Source organism: Aythya marila, assembly GCF_965140915.1.
Source record: "Aythya marila genome assembly, chromosome: 20".
Lineage (NCBI taxonomy): Eukaryota > Metazoa > Chordata > Aves > Anseriformes > Anatidae > Aythya > Aythya marila.
Genome location: NC_139061.1, coordinates 4664058 through 4687668, shown reverse-complemented (window position 1 = coordinate 4687668; position 23611 = coordinate 4664058). Strand labels below are relative to the sequence as shown.

Below are 23611 nucleotides of genomic sequence, written 5' to 3'. Positions count from 1 at the left end.
GGTAGCTCAGAATACTTCCAATGCTTTTGTTTTGTGGAAAAGTAACTTTTTCCAGGACCATGAATAATGCTTCGTGCGGTGCGACTGAAAACGGCAACTGAAAACGGTGAATAATCGCAAAAAAGGAACTGTTCCATGGTACAGTGAAGAGACAGACTGCCAAAACAAACATATTATGGCTGCAAAGGAAAGTAATGTGTCTGTAATTTTAAACTCTGTCCACTTTAGTAGTTCAACAAGTTTTTATCTCACTCGAACAAGCAAAGCAGTAACAGACTGCAAGAAAACTCCACAAACCAACATGTAACGAGGGGAGGGGGCAACAGGCAAGTCAAACAAAGTGATACCCCTAAAATTTCAGGAAAAATCCCCCTTCAGAACCCAATACAGTTGCACTAAGCAAGCAGAATACTATTTCTGAGCAATTAAAAAAAAATACTTCGTAATGGAAATACTACCAAGTCTTTCATTCTTACAAGCAGTCACAGAATTCATCAGCAAAGCCAAAAAAAAAAAAAGGGAAAGAAAATGTTGTCTGAATAATATCAGAAAATGCTGACAATGTTCCAGGGTTGCATTTACACCAGTAACTAGAGGAAAGCAGCATTACGCATTCTTCAGTGTAAGAGCAAACAATTTAAAATGCGTTTTAAAAGAAAATAATTGGGGAAAATATCTTCATTTCAGAATTTAAGCATATTCACTAGGAGTTTTTTAAAAACAAGAGCCTAATCAGCATACAGGGACTAGGATTTCAGCAGTGACTACTGATTCTGCAGGTGCTTTTTAGTAGCCCCCTTTGAGCAGCCACTCTATTTATCCAGTTGATTAAGCACGTGTGGGGAAAGGAGGCAGCGCTGCCTGCCAGGGCGTGCATTTAGCAGGCGGGTGTTTGGAGCCTGCTACTGAACGCTGCCCAGACCCTGCCGACCCACAAGGGGCACGAGCAGGGGGCTGGCCATCCCTCACCCTGTTTCGCCACACACAGAGCATCAGCAGGTAGGGTCCAATGCCGTGGATGGCAAAAGCAGTAAGGCAGCAAAACACGGAGGGATGATTTCTAAAAAGACATCTCCGCTCTGTTGGCGATGCATCACACAGCCCAAGTGCCGCATTTCGTCTCTTTGTTACTTTATTTTTTAAAACCACGGACAACAAACAAGACTTGGCAGACTGTGCTGTGGAGAGGCCAAGAAGTCAGAAGGTGCCGGAGCTCCCTCGGGTCACCTCTCGCTGCAGCTGTGCTGGAGCCAAGACCCAGCCCCTGGGGAGCCCCTTCCCTGAGCCCCATGCCATCGCCATACCCTCTCCCTGGCTGTGCCATCGCTTCTCCCGGGCCAGGGCTGCAGCACCAGGGAGTGCTCCAGGGCCAGGACAGGCACAGAAAGACCTCCTGCCCTGCCCAGCTCCGGGATAAAGCCCTGAGCACAGCTTGGCCTGATCCTGGCACCCTGCCACAGGAATGAATCACAGAATGGCTCGGGTTGGAAGGGACCTTAAAGATCACCCAGCTCCAGCACCCTGCCACAAGGCAGGGCCACCACACACCAGGTCAGGCTGGCCAAGGCCTCAGCCTGGCCTTGAGCACCTCCAGGGCTGGGGCACCCACAGCTTCTCAGGGCAGCCTGTGCCAGTGCCTCACCGCCCTGAGGGAAGAATTTCCTCCTAACCTCTAATCTAAACCTCCCCTCTTTTAATTTAAAGCCTGTCCCTGAGGACAGCAGCTGTCACCTGGCCCACGCAGCGCAGACACACGTAGAGCTCCTCGCTCCTCCGCCACACACCAGGCCATGCACACTGCGTGGGGACGGCCATCGGCAAGCCACCAAGTGTCACCGCTGGTCAGAGAGGTCCTGCTCTGCACGTGAAGCTTGCGGAGACACCGAGGTTTACCGGGCAGATCCAGACAGGTTCAAAATGTTTGGAGGAGCGTAGGAGAGCTTTCAACGCCGACATGACAAGCTGGCTGGGCGCCACTGGCAGCAGTGCTTGTTGGAGAATCGCTCAGGGTGCCAAGGAGAAGCACCCCCCGCTGCCTGCCACAGTGACACGGCTCCGCAGCTCCACCGGGGGTCCTGGACATCCCTCACATGCTGGGCAACAGCATGCCCCCTGATATCCATGGGCAGAAATCAGCCCAAAGAAGCCCTCCCTGTTAAATCCCCATCCCCAGAGCCCGCTCCGGGCTGTGCAGGAGGTTGATTTTCAAGTATTTAACATCCAGCCGGATGCTCAGCAGTCTGGGTGGGAAGCGGTGGGGCAGAGGGATAAAATCAGCCTCTGTCATCGCTACCGAGAGCAGAGCTTTATACCCATGTAGGCAGTTGGCACTAGCCAATTTATCTCCAGTAATCTGAATTTATGCTAATTCTGTCACTCATCATTACCCGTCAGTCACTCCTAAACCAGCTCTCTGGGAAACACCCCGGTTAAGCTCTATCCTTGCTAAGGAAGGATAGAAGCTAAATTTGAAGAACTAATTTTTCTTTAATAAGGCTGAATTTGAACTGAAGTTCTTGAAGCTGATAGAAAAGGACTGATCAAATAAACACAGCACGAGCACCCATTTTTTCCCAAAGAGGAGCCATCTTTCCAAACCCAACTTAAGCATTTCAGTGCCCAGATAGTGAGGCTGGTTTCACAACACATGTTGCTCCCAACCAATCTGTCCAAAGATGTGCCTGCTCTCAGTGACAAACTACCTCTGGAGCAACACCAGTTTTGAAGTGGACCAGACTAGAAGTCAGTACCTACATCCAGGTACGATTTAGGTGACTTTGTTTTCAAGGTGCAAATGAGGCTTCAGTGAAGTTCACGCTCAATTTCACATTCATTTTTCCCTTCATGCTGCAAATACCTCCACTGAGCTTATTCTCAAGGCACAAATGTCTGATTGCTTTCACTGTGAAGCACTTTTCCACAACCTCCCACCTACCCTCATGGCTTTTATTTCACCACCAAGGAACTACCACAACTCTTGGTACGCTTACAAACAGTCAACATCTCTCTTCCCATTAAAAAGGTGCAGATACCCTACCCTAAACCAACTTGAATTGGCCAGGGAGGGCTGGTTGTGATGGATCTGTCTGGCAGCACTGCCATAAGGGTACGCTATGAACCTTTCCTTCCTGCTGAATACAGTCTGAGCTGCTTTGTATTACAAATACAAATTGTATTAAAAGGATGAAATGTTAACTTAAAGCATTAATGAAACTTATGGGGGGAAAAAAGCCATAAATCATTTACACGCACAAAAACTAAGAGAATATTTGGATAAAATGCTAATGTCTCCATGCAAATAGAACAGAAAGCATTCAGAGACGCATAGATCTATTTTATGTCTCATCTCAGAAATTATCATTATGCCAGTATCTACGGCGGAACTGAAATGAATTCAAGACACACACCGTATTGAAGTAACCAGCAGTACTTCCCACAGCAATGAAATAATCATTACAGGTTTGACATCTAAATACTGATTTGCACTGATCGTGCTTAACTTGTCAGATGTCTGACGATCCCCAAACAAGGCAATATATCCATAATCAGTCATTGCAGTGGTCCATAAGTTTTGGATTCAAGATACCAAGTGCTAGGGCATATTTTATTTATACGCTCGATGGCTATGGAACATAATCTTGTCATTGTTCAAACTGCTTAATCTGTCTCAGCATTTAAAATTAAGTTGAAAAGAACCACTAGTGCCTTTAACTGTTCTTAAATTACATTAATTGCATTGTTAAGCACTTTAACAACCTTACGAAGGAAGCTAAGTAAATCACTGCTTGAAAGCACGTCTGTATAAGCACCTCCAAAACTCCACGCACTGGACAGAGCTGTCGATATCCCTGAAGAGCAGAATGAGGACCTCTCATACATGATCAGACCAGAAGCAAATCAACGCAGAGGCTACTTTTACCATTTGCCCAGGCAATGAACTATGTCAACATCAGCTACTGTAACATCAATACATTGAATGCATGGAGAAATGCGGAGAGTACTGAAGTTACGCTGTCATGATACTATTTACGCCCTGTCCTGCTAGCAGGCAACTGATGTCATATGCCTGTATACAACAGAAACAAATTCACAACCTAGAAATTTCTGCTGGCAAGAGATCAACAGGCTGTAATGAGCACTGAAAACAAATGATCCAGCCCTTAGCCAGACCTCACTGATGTCTGCTTGAACTATTACACCAGGCTAACGCTTCGCTGTTTCAACTGCAAAGATGTCATTACCAGCTTCTGCAATAATCTGAAGCAAAGCCAGGGACCACAGCCTTTGGATTTTTAGATCTACAAGCTTATTTTATGGAATTTGCTTTCTTCATCCTGTGTAACTGAAGGATATATCCAGGTGTGGTGGTCAAACAGCTTGACAGAAATGTTCTCGTGCTTTTTAAATAAGCATACCTGTACCAACACGCAGAACATTTGAACTTCTATGAAACAGATGCCTTTTGCTGACAAATTCTTACGGCAACAACAGGCAGAAGTTAAACCCAATACGGCTCAGAATGTTTTAAGAATAGCAATTATATATCCAGAGATACTTGATATACCGAGAAGAAACAATGGAATGAAAAAGAAATGCAAAAGTTTCAAACCATCTGTATATATCTGCACCGTGTATCAAACCATCTGTATTATATTCTTAGATCAGCAATAGCAAACCACTGGCACCAGTGCCAAGTTTGGCAGCCGAGACGGTTTGGACTGCCACCAGCGAGAATGAGCCACCATGCCTTTTAGAATAAATTTTGTAGCAAACACCAAAAGGGTTGATCAACACAGATTATCACAGCTACAACAAGCCAACTAGTTTTAAAAACAGTATTTGCCATCCCACAGGATTTGATTTTATGCTTGCTTGATACCCTCGATGCTTAAAGAAATAATTTTAAAAAATGATTAAACTTCTCACTATCCCTGTCCCACAAGGAAATGGCTAAAACCACTCGAGCAGGTTTTGAGCAGCAGAAGCACCTGCACATGGCACCACCAATCGTGGTGCATCACATCAGCTGGTTCAGAAGCACACAGCCACGTTCAAGCACATCAAACCCCTGCAGCAGACGGGTGACACGGGGAGCTGCAGCACAAAGCGAACCCTCAGCAGCACTTTCTGAAGCACAACGGGTCTGAAGCCTCTCGGCTTCCTCTGCTGAGACCCTTCACGGGCCCACAGCAGGAGCAGCCCACGCGCATTTGCTTCGTCTTCTCCAGCCCCTGCCTCTGCCACCCTACAGCACCCTGCTTCTCCCGGGAAATTCCACCTGCTCTTTGAAGTCTAGCCTAAATTTCAAAGGCAAAAATACCAAAATATCCTTGAGGATAAAGGTGCTGATGTAAAGAACATTGACTAACCCCAGTAATTTTATTTTCATATTTTAAAAGGGCCCCAAAATAACTATTCACCACCTTTTCCTCTACTCGAGATTTTGAGAACAACCCGCCTACCAAAAAGTCTCATTCTCTTAGCGCAAAGAATTTTGCATGGGTGGAACTCTTTAGCTAAAAATGACGATAAATAACACCTCCTCAATCCTGCGATCTCTTTGCAGGAACCAACATCCTAATTTGATTTGCAGGGTTGAGCCGGAACTTCCCAACCTCCTGTGGCCGGCTGATGTCGCTGCCAAGATGTACTACACACCTACCGCCTAGGTAGTACAACTCGGCACCCAACGGTCTCGGTTGTCTGCGATCTTCTGCACCTTAGCTGTGAGAATACATGACCTGATACTCCTTGATATGTTTCTGCAATGTAGAACACTCAAATATAACCTATAACTATGACCAAACATATGAAGAGCTCGTCCATCACACCCTACATAAAGCTTCACAGGACCCCCTACTTTAGTAGTGTGCACGAGGTCATCCCTAAACTGAAGGTACAAACCTCTGGTGCCAGAAGTTTTTTTCAGTATTCACACAGCACCGAGGTGTTAAATCAGCAATGTTAAGCAACATTTTTTCACCCTTTTGTATAGCTTACATATAAACTATGCTAATTGATAAAAAATCACATCTAGAAGTTCAAGAACTTGTCTGCACGTTCTTCTCAACTCTGAATCTACCATGCAAAGAAAAGGCCCCCACGTACCTCCGCTCGATTAAATGGGTAGAACTTGAGTTTTTTTAAAAACTTATGCATATACTTAACAGAGCACCTCCTGTAGTCTCAAATTAAAGGTATCGAAGAACAGCAGAATAATCTCCTTTCCCCTATAAAACATATTTGCACTTTAAGCTATGCATATTGTTTAAGTCTGTAAGGAATCCTATTATGAGAAACTTATTTTATGAGTCTGCCAAAAAGGATGGTTACCAGAAACATAATCACAGTAAGCAATAAAGGCTGACATGGAGTATATTTCTAAGCAATTATAGCAGGTGTTTTAAAGGCATAAAGCTATATTGTTATAAATCCATTTAGAGTCATGGATATGGAAAAAGTAAAAGGTTTCCAGAAGACGGAAACCCTCACGGCAGCCCAATACTGTTCCTGTATCCTTTCCCTGCAGACTGCAGCACCTACTGGACCAACCCTACTGTGAATTTTAGCAAGTCCAAAGAACAGCGCGTTAAGCAGTAAGGTGCAAGCAGCATTACAAGTGCACGAAGAGCTTTTAAAGGAGGACACAGCACACACATACATGCTACAAACAAAGCTCAGGAAAATCTTATCACCTAAGGACTGCTAGATCTGTTTTAAACTACTACAAATACTGATTCTTTTCAATTTAAGCAGGGTTAAGTGTAATAGATTATATGAAGACGGCTTGAAGAGGAAAGATTGGAAGGGGCAGGCTCGCAGCCCTTGAGTAGAGTACTTTGCACTGCGCTTTGACAAGTCCCACTCAGGACTTAGATGAACTTGTACGTGAGATCTATCTACAACACAGAACTAATGGAGGAAATTCAGGGAAAGCTCACTTGCCAATGTAACACGTAACTTTGTAGAACAATTGCCAGTTATCAAAATCACACATGCCAAGAGACAACACTCACTATAAATATGACTACCAGCTATTCCACACAACCCAAAAGCATTCTGCCAAGCCCTCCTTCATGTTCTCTCTCACACAGACAAAGGCCTCAAAGCCATGGGACATCTGCCAGGGAAACAAATGAAGTTAAAAAACCAGAAGAACATGAACATGTACTAACCTAAACTTGCGTGTTCTTTCTTCCCAATTCCTCCCCCAACACCTCCCCCTACAAAGAACACGTCTCAGTTTACTGTACTCTTTTCCTTCTCCCAACCAGTCTTAACTCTTGGACCGATGTTTTAAAGTTTCCCTACCTTTGAAAAAATAATGTTCTGTTCTTAAATGTTTTGCCAGATCTGGACCACACCCTGCCCTCTCCCAAAATCTCGGTTGTTTGTCTCCTATTGCACATAATCAATTATAGCACTTTCAGGTTGTATTTTGCATGGTGGGAGCTGATCCAGGAAAGAGATTGTGCCTGTGTGAGCTTGCGTGTTTACACAAACACACATACATGCATGCATACACATACACACACACAGACAGCTTTTTAAAATTGTTTTGCTTCCATATAACTTCAGGGGATTTTCCTCAAACTGAGCTTTTTCACTCCTAAGTACATGGTACCTGATATGAAAGGTAGGCGAAAAACTTCCACTTACCAGGTCACGCTAATCACTTAAATTACAAAGGGGAAGAAAACAAAATCTTTGCCATTCTATCACCACCAGAACTGAGTATCAATCACAAGCAGTAGCAGCAGAAAACCCACAAAAACACCCAACAGATATCGTCGGTTCCACTCTACATTTCACTCTCCCTGTTCTTATTCCCGGATTCAGTGTCAGACACCAACTCTGATGTTTGACAAAAAAGGGATACGGCAGATTGCCCACCAGCCGCATCATGTGCTGCCAAGTGAGAAATACAAGCTTGGAAACAGTCTCGAGATTCCAGCCAGGACAGCAAGGCTCGGAGCATCACAGAAGTGACATAACTGAGCATGGTGGGGAGAGGCTGGAGGGGACACGGGAAGTTACTGCATGAAACAGCTCTGCAGGGCATGCAAAGGAGCCGTTTTCTGTACCGAACGAGACAACTTCATCATTTAGGGTGACCAAGAAATAACTGCTGTTTTCTCCTTCTGATTTTCCTTTTTTTAAACTAAGCCTAACTGCAAAATCGCCTTAATTATTTGAATCAGATTTTTTCCAACATATTTTCACTTTCCTGTAAACATTCTGTACCTAATTTTTCTTTATTTGCTGTGGCAAAATGACCAGCAATCGGCTTCCAGTGCATTCAGCAGAACAATCACCCTGGGTCTAGTTCAAAATACGGGAGTCCTGCAACATCTAAAAAGAAAGTTTACATCCCATAAAAGACAAGAATCATCTTGTTAATTTGTTCAGTAGCTAGCACAACAACAGTGTGAACACCACATGCAGACAAATACTCAATTTGTCTTCAGACAGTTTTTAGAAGACAGACATTTTATCAGCCTATCTGTTAACACTTTCCTTCAGAAAATATGTTTCGCCTGCCAGCAAACAAACAACAAAATAATGTGTCATATCTGTAAAATGAGGGAGAGAAATAACCAGGAATTAGCTCTAAAGTGCTGTAAAAAAATTAACAATAATCAAATGCCTGAGATCACCCAGGAGCGCAGAGCTAATGTGCACGCCCTGTGCTTGCAGCCTCGCGCTTGCTGCCCTTACAACGTGGTATCTTTGCTCACGGTCACATTACTCGTGGATTCTCCCCAGTTCTGCTGCTGAACGGCTCAAAAGGGACGCGATGGCCACAGCTCCAGGTGGCAGTGGGACAGCTGGTGGAGAGTGAGGTCCACTGAGGCCCCATGCTGGGTGCGTGCACCGTGTCGCAGCGCTCACGACCCGAAAAGGCAAGCCGGGCATGAGCGAGGCAGGGGACAGATTGACTCCTTGCTCAGCACCTCCTCACAAATCCACAGGCACCACTGCGGCTGACTGTCCCTCTGGGTTAGGTGACAGGAAGGAGACAAGCCGGGGTGAAGTTCTGTTACCTTCCTGTTCACTTCACCCACCAAGCGCTCCATAGGTTTTCAGTTTCAAATTTGGGAGCATGGACAGAAACTGCAACTGGCAAACGCTCGGGAGTACTTCTGAGTGAGACTTCCAAGATCCTGAAAACATTTTTAGTAAGTTCCATAAACTGTAGTTCTAATTAAGGACTAAATCTGGAGACTAAACACCTCTTTATTTGAGGGCAGGGAGGCTTAAATCTTTTTGTATTAATGCTGAACTATATCATCTGATATTTTTGCTATGACCAACCTATAAAACCTGTCAGCTTCACTCAGTTTACACAGGGCTCTAATTATGTTTAACTAGAATCTGAATGATCTAATTACTTAACATCTTATAGCACAAACTGCTGAGGACAGTTGCTCAAGCAACTGGCAAAGGAGCCTGAGCAGTACAATAGGAGTTCTGTACCCTGCCCAGCACCGCTGGAAGCAGCTCCCACCAGGGACAGACTCACTTTTCTGTCCCACCTGAAATTTCTGCTGGCTGAGAACAGCCTCGCGAGACCAAATCATCCACCAGCCCAAAGGGAGCAGGCAGGTGAAGGAAAACTCCGAGTGCCAGCAGCAGGACAATGAGACTTTTAAGAAGTTTTTCAGTTTGTTTTGATCTTCTTCACCAGGTGAAAACCCAAATCCCTCTTTGTATTTCTAGGGCTCCTTCTCCCACCATTCTGCAGAAGCTCAGGGACTGAAGACCTCCATGAGCATTAAAACCGACGCCAGCCCTACTGCACCAGAGCCAGCAGGGAGCTCCAACACCAGCAAGACTTCAACAGGATTCAACCATCGCAGTAGTTGGAGGGAGCAGATTTGAGCAAAACCAGGGAAAACTCCACTGGGGTCAGTCACAGGGAGAACACCGAGGCTATCCACAAGCAAGAAGCAACATGATGGAAGGGTCCTGTGGCTGTGAAGCCCCCTGCCCAGTGTCAGGCCTGGCCCTTGGCCTAGCTCCCTGCCATGGTGACACCATGCCGCGTACCTGCAGCCGCACGAGACAAAGGTGCCGAAACACAGGAAGCTGCTATCGCGACCCACGTTGCACAGACGTGTTCCTGCTTTGATCTCTTTTCCTTGAAACCACGGCACTCTGAACCCAACAGGTTAACCTGACATGGTGGAAGAAGTAAAACCTACAGGTTCTGGTTAAAAACCCAGTTAGAGATGCCGCTTTCTGTCTTTACTTTTGCTTAACGAACAGATGGAAACCAGCAATAACCGCAATAACCATCTGTGTAAGGCAGCAATAACTGTAAAGCACAATAATTCCACAAAAATACACTAACAAGGTCACTTAAGCGTTTCTCTAATTGTCTACTGCCCGTGACCTTTTTCAAAGATTTCAGATGGAAAACAAAAGCAAAACAATTTGGGAAAGATCTTTTGGCACCTCCAATGGAAGAGCTGTTCAATGCTGTATCCTGGGGAAATTCCAGCTCGGGAAACAAAGTTCTGCCTTCGAAGATTTTCCCCAGATTCACAGGGACGTGCTCCTCACTCCTCCAGCCGGGATGCGACGTCCAGCTTCCCCAGCCGAACCGATCACCCCGACCAAGCAGTGAAACTAAAGCACGAACCATTCCTGCGTGCGCAACACGGCAAATGTTTGGGAATCTTTCGAGATCAAAGCCGCTCTATTAATAAACCCGGGTTTTTATATTCCTCGCAGCTGAAAAATCCAATTAAAACGTCACAGTGACCTTTTACTGGAGAACTGAACTACTGTCGCGTTGAGGATAAAGTATCAGAGGGCACCCGAAGATGGGATCCAGCAAAAACTGGGTAGATACAGAAGGATAACGCTACGCTTGTTTTACTTCAGTCGCCGGGGTGGTAAAGGATGGCCTAATTCAACAGAAAGATCTGAGAGGCTTTTATTAGGTCTCCAAAGTAGTGTAACTGACAGTTAAACAAACAAAGTGTCAGGCCTTAAGTCAGCATTTAGAAAGTAAATTTCTAATGAAGAGCTGACAATCAAGAAACCGTACAAAGGGGCTGCTGCCAGCCGTCAGCCATCTAAAAACTCGCTGCAGAATGAAAACTTCTTACTGCTGAAATTAACTTCACAATTTGTTGGTAAAATTATTATAGCAAATAAAGAGGGCGTAAAAGCACTACAATATATGACTTCATTTTGCCGTGACACATCTAGAAGCAAATAAGATAAAGAGCAATGAATGCCCTAAAAAAGTTTTGCTTTTTTTTTTTTTTTTTTTTTTTTGTAATTTTTGAACCAGGCACACCTGCGAACTTGCCAGCTTCCCCTTAATCTGCCTGTACCAAACCCAAGTTCACCTGGAGAACGAGCAGCAAGGCGTGCAGCCGTCACTCCCTGGTGCCAGGAGCATTTGCTCAGGTGCCTGCAGAAGGCGACGCTGCCCACCAGCACCTCAGGGTGCTGCAGGCACCAGAAGCTGTGAACCCACCCCAGGGAAGGCTGAGCTGAGCACAGCGCCAGCACCAGGCAGGGACTAGAGGAGCCTTTCAGCCCCTGCACTAAGGGGAATGTCGAAGAGACGGCACGTGCAGCAGCCCGGGGGCCTTGGCGACCACTTTCTAAGATTGTGAAAACAACCTGAGCTACTAAGTTCTTCTTCTAATCCTATTTAAAGTAGGTTTTCACAGTTCCAATTTTAGACTTCAAGTCCTATTTACAGGACAGAAAATCCCAGATAGTGACATTAATCAAGTTTTACTTAGCTTGGTGTAAGACGTGGCACATTAAAGAACTAACTGTACTCGGGATATGCCAGGACATTTCAGATACTAATGGATTTTAATTTATTATCTAAAATGAGCTGGTCCCAGCACAGTGTCTATGCAGTTTTAATCGTTTGTGCTGTGCTTACCATAACAACCCAAGGAAAAAAACAAAAAAAACAGTTCTAGTTGCAAGAGTTGATGGCATGGAGCACAACAAAGGACTTACAAGGGCTGACAGAAACGAGTATCAAAAGTTAGACGAAGAACACAGCTTTACAGCACAATGTCCCAAGCAGGGGATCGACCAAAGCTCTGCCCATACATACAAGAAAAGCCTGAAACCAGCTCCTCCTCACGAGCACAGAAAATAGGGAACTGTGTTTTATGCACAGAATTGGGAGCATGACATTGTAAAACCATTTTATTTGATTCAACCCTGATCTGAAGTAGCCAGGGGAACAATGCCCAGACCTGCAGGTGATACGAAGTGCAGCACCTGTGGTCCCGCAGGATCCAGGCTCGCAGGGGAAAGCTTCCCTCATTACCAAGTGCCCAAATCCTCAGGGTGATCCTGCTCTCCAATCATCTGCCTTACCAAGCCTTCCTGCCCCTCTCACTGTGTGGGAGCCTCCCGGAGTCACCCCAGTGAAGCAGCAAGCATCGACTCACTTCTGATAACAACAGAAAGAAGTTCTGAGTTCACACGGAAATTGTGAGCCTGAAGAATGTTTGCTCAAGAAAATGAGCAGGGTGTTGTGCCCAGCAATGGCCAGATGAGCTGAAGACACAATATTAGCAAGCTGCCCTTTTCCAGCATCCTAAGAATTTCGATAGCCAGACTCCACGCCAAAGGAAACGTGCAGAAACCTATAAGCAAAAGAAAACGAGAGCTCCTGGAAGAGGATAGAGCTGGCAGAAGGGAAGGGAGGGACAAATCGCTCTACTCAGATCCCTCCCCCCATTGTTTTTTTTTTTTAATACACCGAACACTTCTGGTGCTCACATAAAAGAAACTTAGGTTACAATTGTGCAAGCAGCTCTGTACAGAGGTCTCCCCCCAGAAAATCAATTGCGAGACTACTGGCTCCTTGTTACTAAATGTTTAATATTATCCCATCTCCACAATTAGTATTAGAAAAGCAACTATGCTCATACCAGACATACCAAACCCAAGTTATTTGAGTCCTATCAATATTAACACGCGCACACAAAAGTTGCAACATAAAAATAGATATGCAGTTTGCTGACAAAATTAACATTATCATATTTCAGATCACAGACAAAGGGTACATTTTATTTACGTCTGAAAATGCAGCAAACATCTTTAAGTGATAACATGACATAAATTTACTTTGACATGCATATGCAATAAAATGTGTAAATGCCCAATAAAAATAAAATGAAAAATAATTACAGACAAAGCACAAGTATAAATTTTATTGAGCTACTCCGATGACATTTATATTTGACATCAACGAACCAAACAAGAAACAGATTCAAGCTGATTAGAAACCTGAGATAAAGGAAGAGACAGAGAAGACCCCGGGCATGGCAGCAGACCGTGGGGAGAGGCTGGAGAGGTTCCTCTGCTCACAACTCAGCCACCGGCCGTGGCAGCAAAGGCCACTCCTTCCCAGACGACCTCAGAAGACTCCGACTACGCATGTGTTAAAAATTAAGCACATGCGATAATGCTTACTGGGTCGGGGCCTTGGTGATGTGCTAAATAGGGATAAAGCTTATTCACCTTTGCAGAGTTCATCGAGTGTGACCCAGAGAGGTGCTCAGGGGCTCGGCAACCCAGCACCACGCCCCTCTGGCCCAGCAGCTCATCGGGAAGTGGAAGAGTGCGGGATATGGTGGTGATCAACACTTCTGATGGCACACGTGGACATTAAATCACAACCCTTATCCCTGCTGATGGTCCTAGCAGAAGGATATCAATAGCCCCCAGCACTGCATCGCCCTCCCAACCCCGCCAGCAGGGACCTGGGGTCCCCCAAGAGCGGTGCCGCCTCCGGCTGAAGCTCAGGACCGCACCTCTCAGTGATGCAGCCACGGGCTGCTGAGCATTAACTTTGCCATCTCTACCACCGGGTGCCCATAATGTAAATTTTAAGCAGCCTTTAACAAACAGAGAATCTGAAGGGAAAGTTGTTAAGTTGTGTATCTTGCCTTCAAACACTGCCAAAGCACCTGCAGGTGTGTTGAGAAGTACAGTGCGTGTATGTAGGAGTAACTCCGGGTTGTAGCTCCATAACCCTCTGCAGGAAAGGTTTTCTCCCAGTGGTTTGGGAGAACAATCACCAACAACAACCTTTTAGGACACCTGACTACTCAGTCCTTCTTCCACACTCATTCCTATAGACATTGCTTCCAGCAACAAGCCTGAAAAACCTCCACCAGCTAACAGCGGTGCAACTTCTGTTTAATCCCTTTGAACAGAAATCAAACAGAGGTGCAGAAAGGTGCACCAGTAACTCTGCAGCGCACAGAATTAGGCAGAAGCTGTGAAGAACCCCACACGCTGGCTGACAGCCCTCCATCTCAGCACGCTTCATGTTCTCCAGATGGAGAACCACATCGCAGAGCACAGCAGGGGCACCAGGAGCCACCAGCAGGGCTGGGACCCCGGCTTACAGCAGACCACCACCACCTGCCATCGGCCACTCACCTACTACGAGCCAGTATCAGCCCCAGGGCATCACTCCCTGACATACTCCCAGCGTACAGACTTCTGACAAACTGACACACACCAGCTTAAGGTTACCACTCTGGTAAGGGAAGCCCTTTGTTTTCCCTAAACTAAGAGACCGACAGCACCCACAGCCTCCAGCACCCAGCAGAGGTACCGGAGCGCCCAGGAGCATGAGGTAACCAAACTTCTACTGCACGTCATTACCCGCAGCTTTAGCTCTGCAGTTCAGTTTCCACAGCAATAAGCCAGGACATTCTCATGCAAAACAAATCATCCTCCTGTGCCTGAGCTACATCTGGAGTTTTGTTTGTTTGTTGTGTAGAAACGAAGACTTGCAAGTCAACAGCTATGAAATCACCTTTCAGATTCTGTGAAGTTAGAACAATGACAATACTTCTGTTACTCACAACACCTGAAAACACCATTCAGTGGTTAAGAACTGTTCAGCTCTACCAGAAACATAAGCCCTGCTTGTTACAGGACAGCACTAAAATCTGTTGGCGTGCTCCGCCGCTGTACCACCGCCCTGGTATCTCCGGCGCAGATCTTCCCAGGGTGTTCCCACAAGCACGGTGCGGTGGTAAACCCCAGGCTATCCTTTTGTAACGCGGGCGAGCGCAGGTGAGCTGGGTTTGGCTGCAACACGGCAGCCAGGCACTGCTGGGAGACCCTCGGTGCTCCCCAGGCACACCGCCCCATACCTGTGCATGTCATGAAATGCGCTCCCTCTCCTCCCAGCTGTGCTGTAAGGACGGTTCAATTTCCAAGCCCTAGGCTTGGGCTCACTCCTTAACTCCTTCCTCCCTTCACCACTTCCCTCTGGGAGCAGCGTCCTCTCCCCCACCCCACTCGTTCTTGTTTCTGTGCCCCTGCAGCATTACAGACCTCAGCTCGTCACACGAGAGCCACAGACCGAAGCCACCGCTAACCAACAAGCAGCAGAGGGGATCCGGGTTCCCTGCACACATGAAAAAACCCACACAGAAGGAATCCCGCAGTGACCTGCAGCACAGGACCCCCTCATCTCCGCGGCTCAAGCCCTGCTTTACAATTTTAGCAGGAATCAGACCACGGTCTGGTCTCACCCGCGTGCTCGTGTGACTCCAGGCTCAGCTGACCATTAGCCAGACACAACATCTCCAAACACAGGATCTCATTTACCAATGCTTTTGCCTAAACTTTCACGTTCTTCACAGAAACCTCGCAGCAGCACTTCCAGGTGCTTGTGATTCCTTAAGGCACGTTTCACAAATGGAGGGTACAACAGGACCTGCTCAACACTGAGGCACAAGCTTATGCATCAGAGACAGTCCCGGCCTACATCCTTACAGGCCTTAAAAAGCTCACGGCCGGGGCACAGACATGTGGGAACGTAAAGCCTCGACGGGAGGCAGCTCCTGGATCTCCGTGCATCTGCTTCCAGCTTCCCCAGGCAGGGCTGCCTCCCCAGAGCAGCCCCCTGCGATCCACAAACCTGAGCACCCCAGCTCCGTGCCCTCCACCCGACCACAGAAGCACACCTCAGGCCCTGGCAAGAGACTTCCTTATTACCCCAGCTGCAGACAAAGGCACTAAATTACTGCAAGGCAGGGAAGCGAGCGAGCCGCCAGCAAGGCGAGCAGCCATCAGACAGCATCCGTCTGAGAGACTCCGGCCTCAGACTCCGTCTGCTGCGGCTCTCCCGCACGGAGCCACCGGCTCACCCCTGGCCTCGACGCTTCCCAGCCGGCCGCGCAGTCGTTCATGCTCAAACCCCCAACGCTGCTAAGCCACAGCAACGCCGCCTCAACTGCTGCAGAGCCGCAACGTAAGCGCCACCAGGCAAGGGCTGTGGGTCTAGCACAAATTCTTCGCTGCCTACTGCTTTCCAAGAAACCCAAGTGTTATTTGACAACGGGGGAGACCACTGTTACACCCAACAACCTACACCCAACATCTGTAGGCTCCGCGTTTCGTTTTTTTTTTTTTAAGAACTTAACTCTGTTAACGTGCAGTTTTCTGTTTGGATTTCTACCTATTTCATAACCCCAGCATTGCAACGTGCTGTATTTTTTCAGTATAATTAACAAGAAAAGCAGAAGTGACAGATGTATTTGCCTTGTCAGAGCAGAGAAAACAAAAACAAGTCACAAATGTACAACCCACAACATGAGCAAGACTCATCTTTAGCACTTTAAGGACATCGGTTATCCTGATCATGAGGCCTTATTTTTCTCACCTTTCCTGGTAAATTCAACCCTGCACCTGAAAGCCTGTGCATGGGGACTCTTGTACAAATGTCTGTCCCCAGACTTGGCTTCTGCTAACAACCCCTTTTCAGCTTTCTCCTGCACAGCTTCACATTTTCCTCCTCTCTCCTTCAGGCATGTAGGAATATCGTCACCACATTCTGACTCCAGAAAACATCGCATTTTCACCACCTTGCCCATGAAGCACACAGGAAACAGCCAAGCAACAAGATAAGCAAAGAGCAAAACGCAAAGAACACAGGCAAGAGAAATCTGGATGTCCAATACAGGAACACACAACCCCGCTCACACCCCAAGCCAATGAGCCCTGCCTGCTGGGTGTCTGAAATAACAGCAGACACACACGTGTGGAGCTCCCCTTCCCATAGATAAACTGCCTTTATTCACAGCCTCAGTACGATCAAACTGAAACTTGGGGTTGCGCATTTCTCTACATCCATGCATTACAAATCGGCTCGCAAATAAAGAATAATTGTTCAGTGGAATTTCAGACTGCATGTAATTTTTTCTTTAACAAACGTCTCGCCCATTACTTATTTGGTATTGTCACACAGAGCCAAGCAGCACAATCTTTTTTTCCAAAACATCCCAGCCATTGCCATATTCCAAATCCCCACTACTGCATTTCTCGATACATTATCCAATTAACTACAAAATTGGCATACCAGCAGCCTGACTGAAACGGGCCCTCACTCTGCCATGCTTTGGATGGGCGTTGTTTCACCCGAGGAACAAGAAAGAGGGCTAGAAAAGCTTACAGAAATTTCCTTCTGAGGAACAGATTCAAGGAATCCTAGGGAGGCCAAACTGTCAAGCCAGAAGTGCAGCGTGGGCCCTTCCTCCAGTACGTCAGGCATGCTGGATGCCCACAGATGCTGCTCTGACTGCCACAAAAAGCCAAATTTGCCTATTTCAGGCAAACAACGGCTGGCAGAGTTGACTGGCAGCGGCGTCCTGTCTTTCAGGTATCCGCAGCCCTCTGGGTTCTCTCTCCTGCACCTTCTCGCAGAGCTGCCAAGCTGCTTTCAGCACCCGTATCTGATCGGGTGGGGGAACAGGAACGCGCCTTCCGCAGCTAAAGACTCCTCTTACTGCACGTTTAGCTACCATCACAAATAACCGAGAATTGAGGACTTTTATGACAGATACAAATTCTGCAGAGCTCTGTATGGGTAAACAAAATTAACGCTAAGATGCTAATTCCACTTCTGATGAAGCACGGTAACTCTTCACTCACAGCAAATCGGCTCGTGCTCTGGTACAATCAGACCCAAGGAAAAGATGCCAAGAACTCCACCTGTTTCTAATTAAATAATTCAATAGCTTCAGTATTTAAATGCTACTCATTACTACTTAGTTTTTCCAGATTTTGTTACAAATTTTGTAATGGTATAGTAAGATCAATGGTTTACCTTAAACAATTAGTCACAGCAGACATAAAACTAATACTCTATCCTCACATTAATCATATATGATGCAATCCTGGGATGAGATTTACCAAAGGAAAGAAAAGCACAAGCAGGACTTTAGCAGGGGTTAGATTTTAGTCCTGCAGCCTGATGGTAACAAGTTACGCCGTTCTGCTCAAAAGCAGCAAGAAGCTGAAGAAGCTGTACTTTTCACTAGCATGTGTGCCTGCCCTAAAAAGCTTTGAGATTTTGAGACTCGTGCTTATTTGCAGAACGCTTCAACACGCAGCACGTTTGGTTTTCGAGCAGTACTAACTTTTTCCACTCATCCTGCAGACGCAGCTTAGATCTGAGAGGCAAGCTAGGCTTACTCGAGCAGCACTGCTGGTCCGAGAGATACGGCTGGGCCAACTGCATCTGCCGATACGGGCACACAGAGGCACACACACGCTCAGAAACACCGACCAGAATCTGGAACGGGACGGCACGCAGCACCCACAGGCTCCTTTTCCTGCTCGCCAGCAGAGGGGTGTTTTTAGGGGAGGTGATGGCAAGCGACACCAAAACCAAGAGCTAGGAGCGAGGACCTGGCCAGCAGCAGGTAACAATCTTTGCTCTGCTGCAGGTCCAGCGGATTGGGATGGTACGATGCCTCCCAACAGGAGACGTGCTTCTATCTCGAGGGCACCAGCACTGCCCCAGTGCTTTAATTCGCATTTATGGCCGCAGCATTCACCTTTTGCAAGGATCTGTTTTTTCTACAACTCCTTTGCCACGAGTTATCAAACACAGGTCCATCTTTGGCAGCAAACTCATGCAGAAATGATGCCACACCAATTTCATCACTTCTCTAGGAAATGCAACCAACCTTCGCTGTAAAATAAAAGTCTGCATGCATGCGCTTGAGGTACAGTCTCAAGTGAAGAGCCATGTTTGGTACGTTTAGGAAACCACCATTTCTGCGCGTCATATTCTGTCTGTGAACAGATCTTTTTGTTCTTTAACCCGAGTTCTGAATTATTTAACCCTGCCTCCAACTCTTGAAACCTCTCCTCCTACAAACAAGAGGTTATTTAGTGAACGGAAATAAATAATTAAAAGAGTCAGACCCTACAGTGGTCTTGGCTCCGTTTTTAATTAATATTGACACAATCCCGAGAAACCTGCTGCTTAATATTACAAGGCAGGTCGAAGCTCATCAACAGTTAAATGCCCTCTACCAGAAGGCAGAAGAGGAAGTTGCGAGCAGGCAGCGTGCGCGTCGCGCCGCTGCCAGGAACATGGGCACAGCCTCATCCTCTGCTCCTCACAACTTTCTCGCGCAGCAAAACGACAGCTTTGAAGCCACCGAGCCCACAGCTGGGGGAGCTGGACTTGGCAGGGCACTGGCGGAACTACGCTAAGCACGAGTCCTTCACGTTTTTGCCCTGGAAGAGGGTAAAGAAAGTACGGAAAAGGGCAATTTTTGCCGTCTGTAATTCCACACTCAAAATACATGATTACAAATGAATGGGGGGAACAAACAGCTCCGTAAGACCGAGCTTCTCACTCGGTAACGATAGATTTAATAGCATATTGCTTCATCTGCAAGTGGGAGTAAATATTACACTACCTCTTCATGCAGATGGGTGGGTTAAAAAAAAATAAAAAGCTAATTTGAAACAAATTAACTACTCTGCCTAGGGATGAAAGGTCCTCTCTGCCTCCCTGGTCACTGCAGGACTCCCTGTGGGCAGGCTGAGCACAAAGTTTGCTGGGTACAGACGGCCTGGTGGATTTGCCACGAGGCGAGCAGCCCCAATCCGCAACCCGTACGAATAATCACGGGTCCTCGGGAGCAGGTAACGACGCTTTGAGCAGCTCGGAGCTGGCACTGCCGGCGTGCTTCAAAGGAGAGCCTACAAGCTGCTCGAGTCAGCCTGTCACATCGAGCCTGTAAAAACGAGATTAAGGTTTGTAGGGTGATACTCCACAACAGGTTTTACAGTATGCACAGAAATTAAATTATAATAAAAGTGAGGGTGTTTTTTTTTTTTTTTCAAACTAAAAACAGAATGGAACAATCTATCAAAATGCCATTTGGCCGCGTTCATTACATTTTAGAATTTAATTTACATGATAGATACTTTAGCGTAATATATTTTAATCAATAAGCATTTCTGAGGGCTTTATTTTATAGGAAATGTTCAGAGTTCCCCGCCGCTAAATGTAACGCCGCAGCAGTGACGTTCTGAGTGTTTATTTTTCTATGCTAAGCAAGTACAACCACGCACACACAGAGGCAAAAGTCCACAATTAAAGATGTCAGACCTTGTTTAAATACATCTTAATTTAATCCATTTTATTTTATACAATTCTACATCTGGACCTCATTTTCTGTATTCCTGTAGGTATTCTGGGTCGCTATTAAGAATCCTTTCAAGTGAGGAAAGTTCAGCCAAGTCTACCTTAATCCAAAGCCTTTAAAAGAAACAATAAAACACGAAAGCAGCTAAAAAAAAAAAAAAAAAATAGGCAGACGGAGAGGGAAAGGCAGCGCCTCACCCCACCTCCCGATGCACCTGAGAGCCGGCAGGGACCGCGGCCGGCCCCGACCCCAGGCGGCTCCGCGCTGCCCGGGGAGGCTCGGGGGGGCCCGGCCCGGCTCCCCCCGGCCCTAAAGCTCCGCGATGCCCCCGGGGGGGGCTCGGGCCGGGTCCTGGGGGGGGCTCCCGGCTCGCACCGCCCGGCCTCGTCCCCTCACAGGGGCACGGAACCGACTCCCTGAGCCCCCCCCATCCCCCGGCCGGGACCTGTCAGAGCACCCCCCCGCCTCAGCGGCCGCCCCCAGCCCCTCGGGACCGCGCTGCCCCGGCCCTGTGAGCCCCAAAAAGCAGCCGGGACCCCCCCGGGACCCCCCCCCGTCCCTCTCTTCTTTCCCCTCGGCTCCTCCCCGGAGCCCCCTGCCCGGCGGCGGCTGAGGGGGGAGAGCACCGGGGGGGTTACACCGAGGGGGTGGCGACTACGGGGGGGGGGGGGCGACACCGGGGGGGTGACAAGCACTGAGGGGGGAGCACCGGGAGGGGGTGAAGCACTCAGAGAGTGACACCAGGAGGGGGAGCACCGGGGGAAGGGTTACACCGGGGGGGTGAGGACCAAGGGGGGGGAAGCACCGGAGGGTTTAACACCGGGGGGGGGGCACCGGCACCCCTGGGCCGGCACCACAGCGCCCCCAGCCCCCGCCGCTCCGCGCCTGCACCGCCGAGCCCGGCCGGCTCCCCGCGCCCCCCCCGGCCGCACACCCCACACAAAGTCCCGGCACTCGGCAAACTTTTCCCCCGGCCGCCCCCCGGGGTCGAGGGAAGCGGCTGGGAAGCCGGGAGAAGAGGGAAAAGGACCGAGAGGAGCCCCGCGGAGCGGCGGCGGCCCCGGGGTGCCGGAGAGGAGGAGGAGGAGCGGGGAGGAGGGGGGGGGGAAAGGCGCAGGGGAAGCGGGCAGAGGGCAGCCCGGGACGGAGCGGGCTGGAGCGGCGGCGGCGGCCCCGGGAGCGCCGGCTCCGGCGCCATCTTGGGCTGATCGATGAATTGAACAAAGGGGATCGATTTCCGATGGGGCCGCCGATCGGGAGTTGGGGGGGGGGGAGGCGGTGGGGGGGCGAGCGGAGCGGAGCGGCGCGGCCGGGCGGAGCGGGGGGATCCCGCGGGCGGCTGCGGGAGGAGGAGGAAGAGGAGGAGGAGGAGGAGGAGGAGGAAGGAGGGGGGGGGGGGAGGCCGGGCCCGAGGGAAGGCGGAGAAGGGGAAGGGAAGGGGGGCGGGGGGGGGGGGTCCGGCGGCGCGGCCCGGCCGGTGCGGCGAGCGGGGGGAGCCTGACCTGCAGCTGCTGTAAATCAAAGCGCTTCCAATATTGAAACATCGATCCCACATTGGCCGCCATCTTGAGACATATTGAGACAGAGTGAGCGGCTGATCGAGGGAGAGAGAGGGGCTGGAGTTCGGGAGCCGGGAGGGAGGGGGAGGGAGGGAGGGAGGGAGGGAGAGAGGGAGGGAGGGGGGAGGAGGAGGGGCGGGGGGGGGCAGGGGGCGGGAGGCGGCCGGGGAGCGCCCAAATCCCGGCCTGGAGCCCGCCGCCGGCCGGAACGCGGAGTCAGCCCCGTGCGCTTGGGGGGGGGGGGGGGGGGGAGTAAAGGGGGGGGCGGTGCGATCGTAGAGAGCCCCCCCTGTGTGAGTGCGTGTGTGAGTGTGTGTGTGTGTGTGTGTCATCACCCCCACCCCCCTGCTTGGGGTGGGGTGGGGGGACCACGGCTGGGGAGGGGGAGGACTGGGGGGGTGCTTTGGTTTGGGAGGGGTATTGGGTTTGGGGGGGGACACTTGGGATTAGGGGGCGATTGGGGATTTGGGGGAGAATTAGGATTTAGGATTGGGGATTTTGGTTTTAGGGGGGATTTAGGGAAGGGGGGCATTGCTCACAGCCCCCCCTCCAAGCTTGGCTGCCCCCCAGCGTGTAGGTGGCTGTGGGGGGAGCAGGGAGCCCCCCACGTCCCCACCGGCCGCGCCGTCGTTAGCGGGGTTCATGGGGGCGCGGGCAGACGCCCATGGGGCCACTGCCGCTGGCCGCCGGCTCGGAGGGGGCGGCTCGCACCGAGGTTGGAAAATCAGCTCATAGCTTCGTGCGGCATAGCCATAGAAACGGAGATCACAAGGATGCAATAACTTATTTTGTTCTAAACAATAACGTGTCCGTAAGCATGATTTATTCCGTCCCCCAAATCCTTGCGCCCACCCCGATGAGCAGGGTGGCTTTGGGGTGCAGCTCGGCCCCACGAGCTCAGGGTGTGCACCCCGAGCGCCCGCCGTGTCCCCGCAGCGTGCCCGCTGCCTCGCGGGTGGCCCCGCGGGACTGAGCCCGCTGCACCGCGCTCCCCAAACGCCGCTCGCGCTGCCTGGGCGAAAGGCAAAGAAATAGATCTTCCTCCAGGAAAGTGAGCGGCGGTGGATTTTTCGTCAAACAGTATTTGATCGCCAAGCGAATTTAGCGCTGGCTCAAGTCGGCGGGCTGACTACTTGAAAATGGCTCTGTCTGTCTTTGGAGAAGTTACGGCACCGACAGCGGCGGAGCGGCTGCTGCAGACTATTTCCCAATCTGCTGCCGTCCTCCTTTGGAGGAGCACCATCGCTTCAGCCTCCATTTCCACTTTTTGCTGAGGCTGCTGCTCACAAAGCTGCTAATTGCGACTGGCGGGTTTTATGTTAACGAGTCCCACCTAAGGATCACCCCGACAACTGTAGACCTTCGCGTTTTTAGTTGGCCGTCCCGGGAATAAAACTAATGGCACTAGGGTATGAGGACACCGGGCCTCTGCCTGCCCAGCTGGGCCGGGCACGCTGCGGGCTCGCAGCACGTGTGGCCGGCATGGGGCTGGTTGGGAATGAAGCCTCTCGCCCTCCAAAAAGCGTGTCCAGGGCTGGCGGTGGGGGCTGCTGAATGGGAGACCGGGGGGAGGCTGGG

General features: G+C 49.2%; 1 protein-coding gene across 8 annotated transcripts in view; it reads right to left on the bottom strand.

Annotated features, from left to right (window-relative positions):
* Positions 1-22109, bottom strand: part of CUX1 (cut like homeobox 1) — a 268491-nt gene extending 246382 nt beyond the window's left edge. For all 8 annotated transcript variants that reach the window (XM_082776240.1, XM_082776233.1, XM_082776234.1 and 5 more), the window contains exon 1: positions 21977-22109. In XM_082776240.1, the coding sequence (XP_082632366.1) occupies positions 21977-22039 (63 nt within the window). In that variant the 5' untranslated portion in view covers positions 22040-22109. The remainder of the gene's footprint in view (positions 1-21976) is intronic.
* Between the last annotated feature and the right edge of the window lie 1502 nt (positions 22110-23611).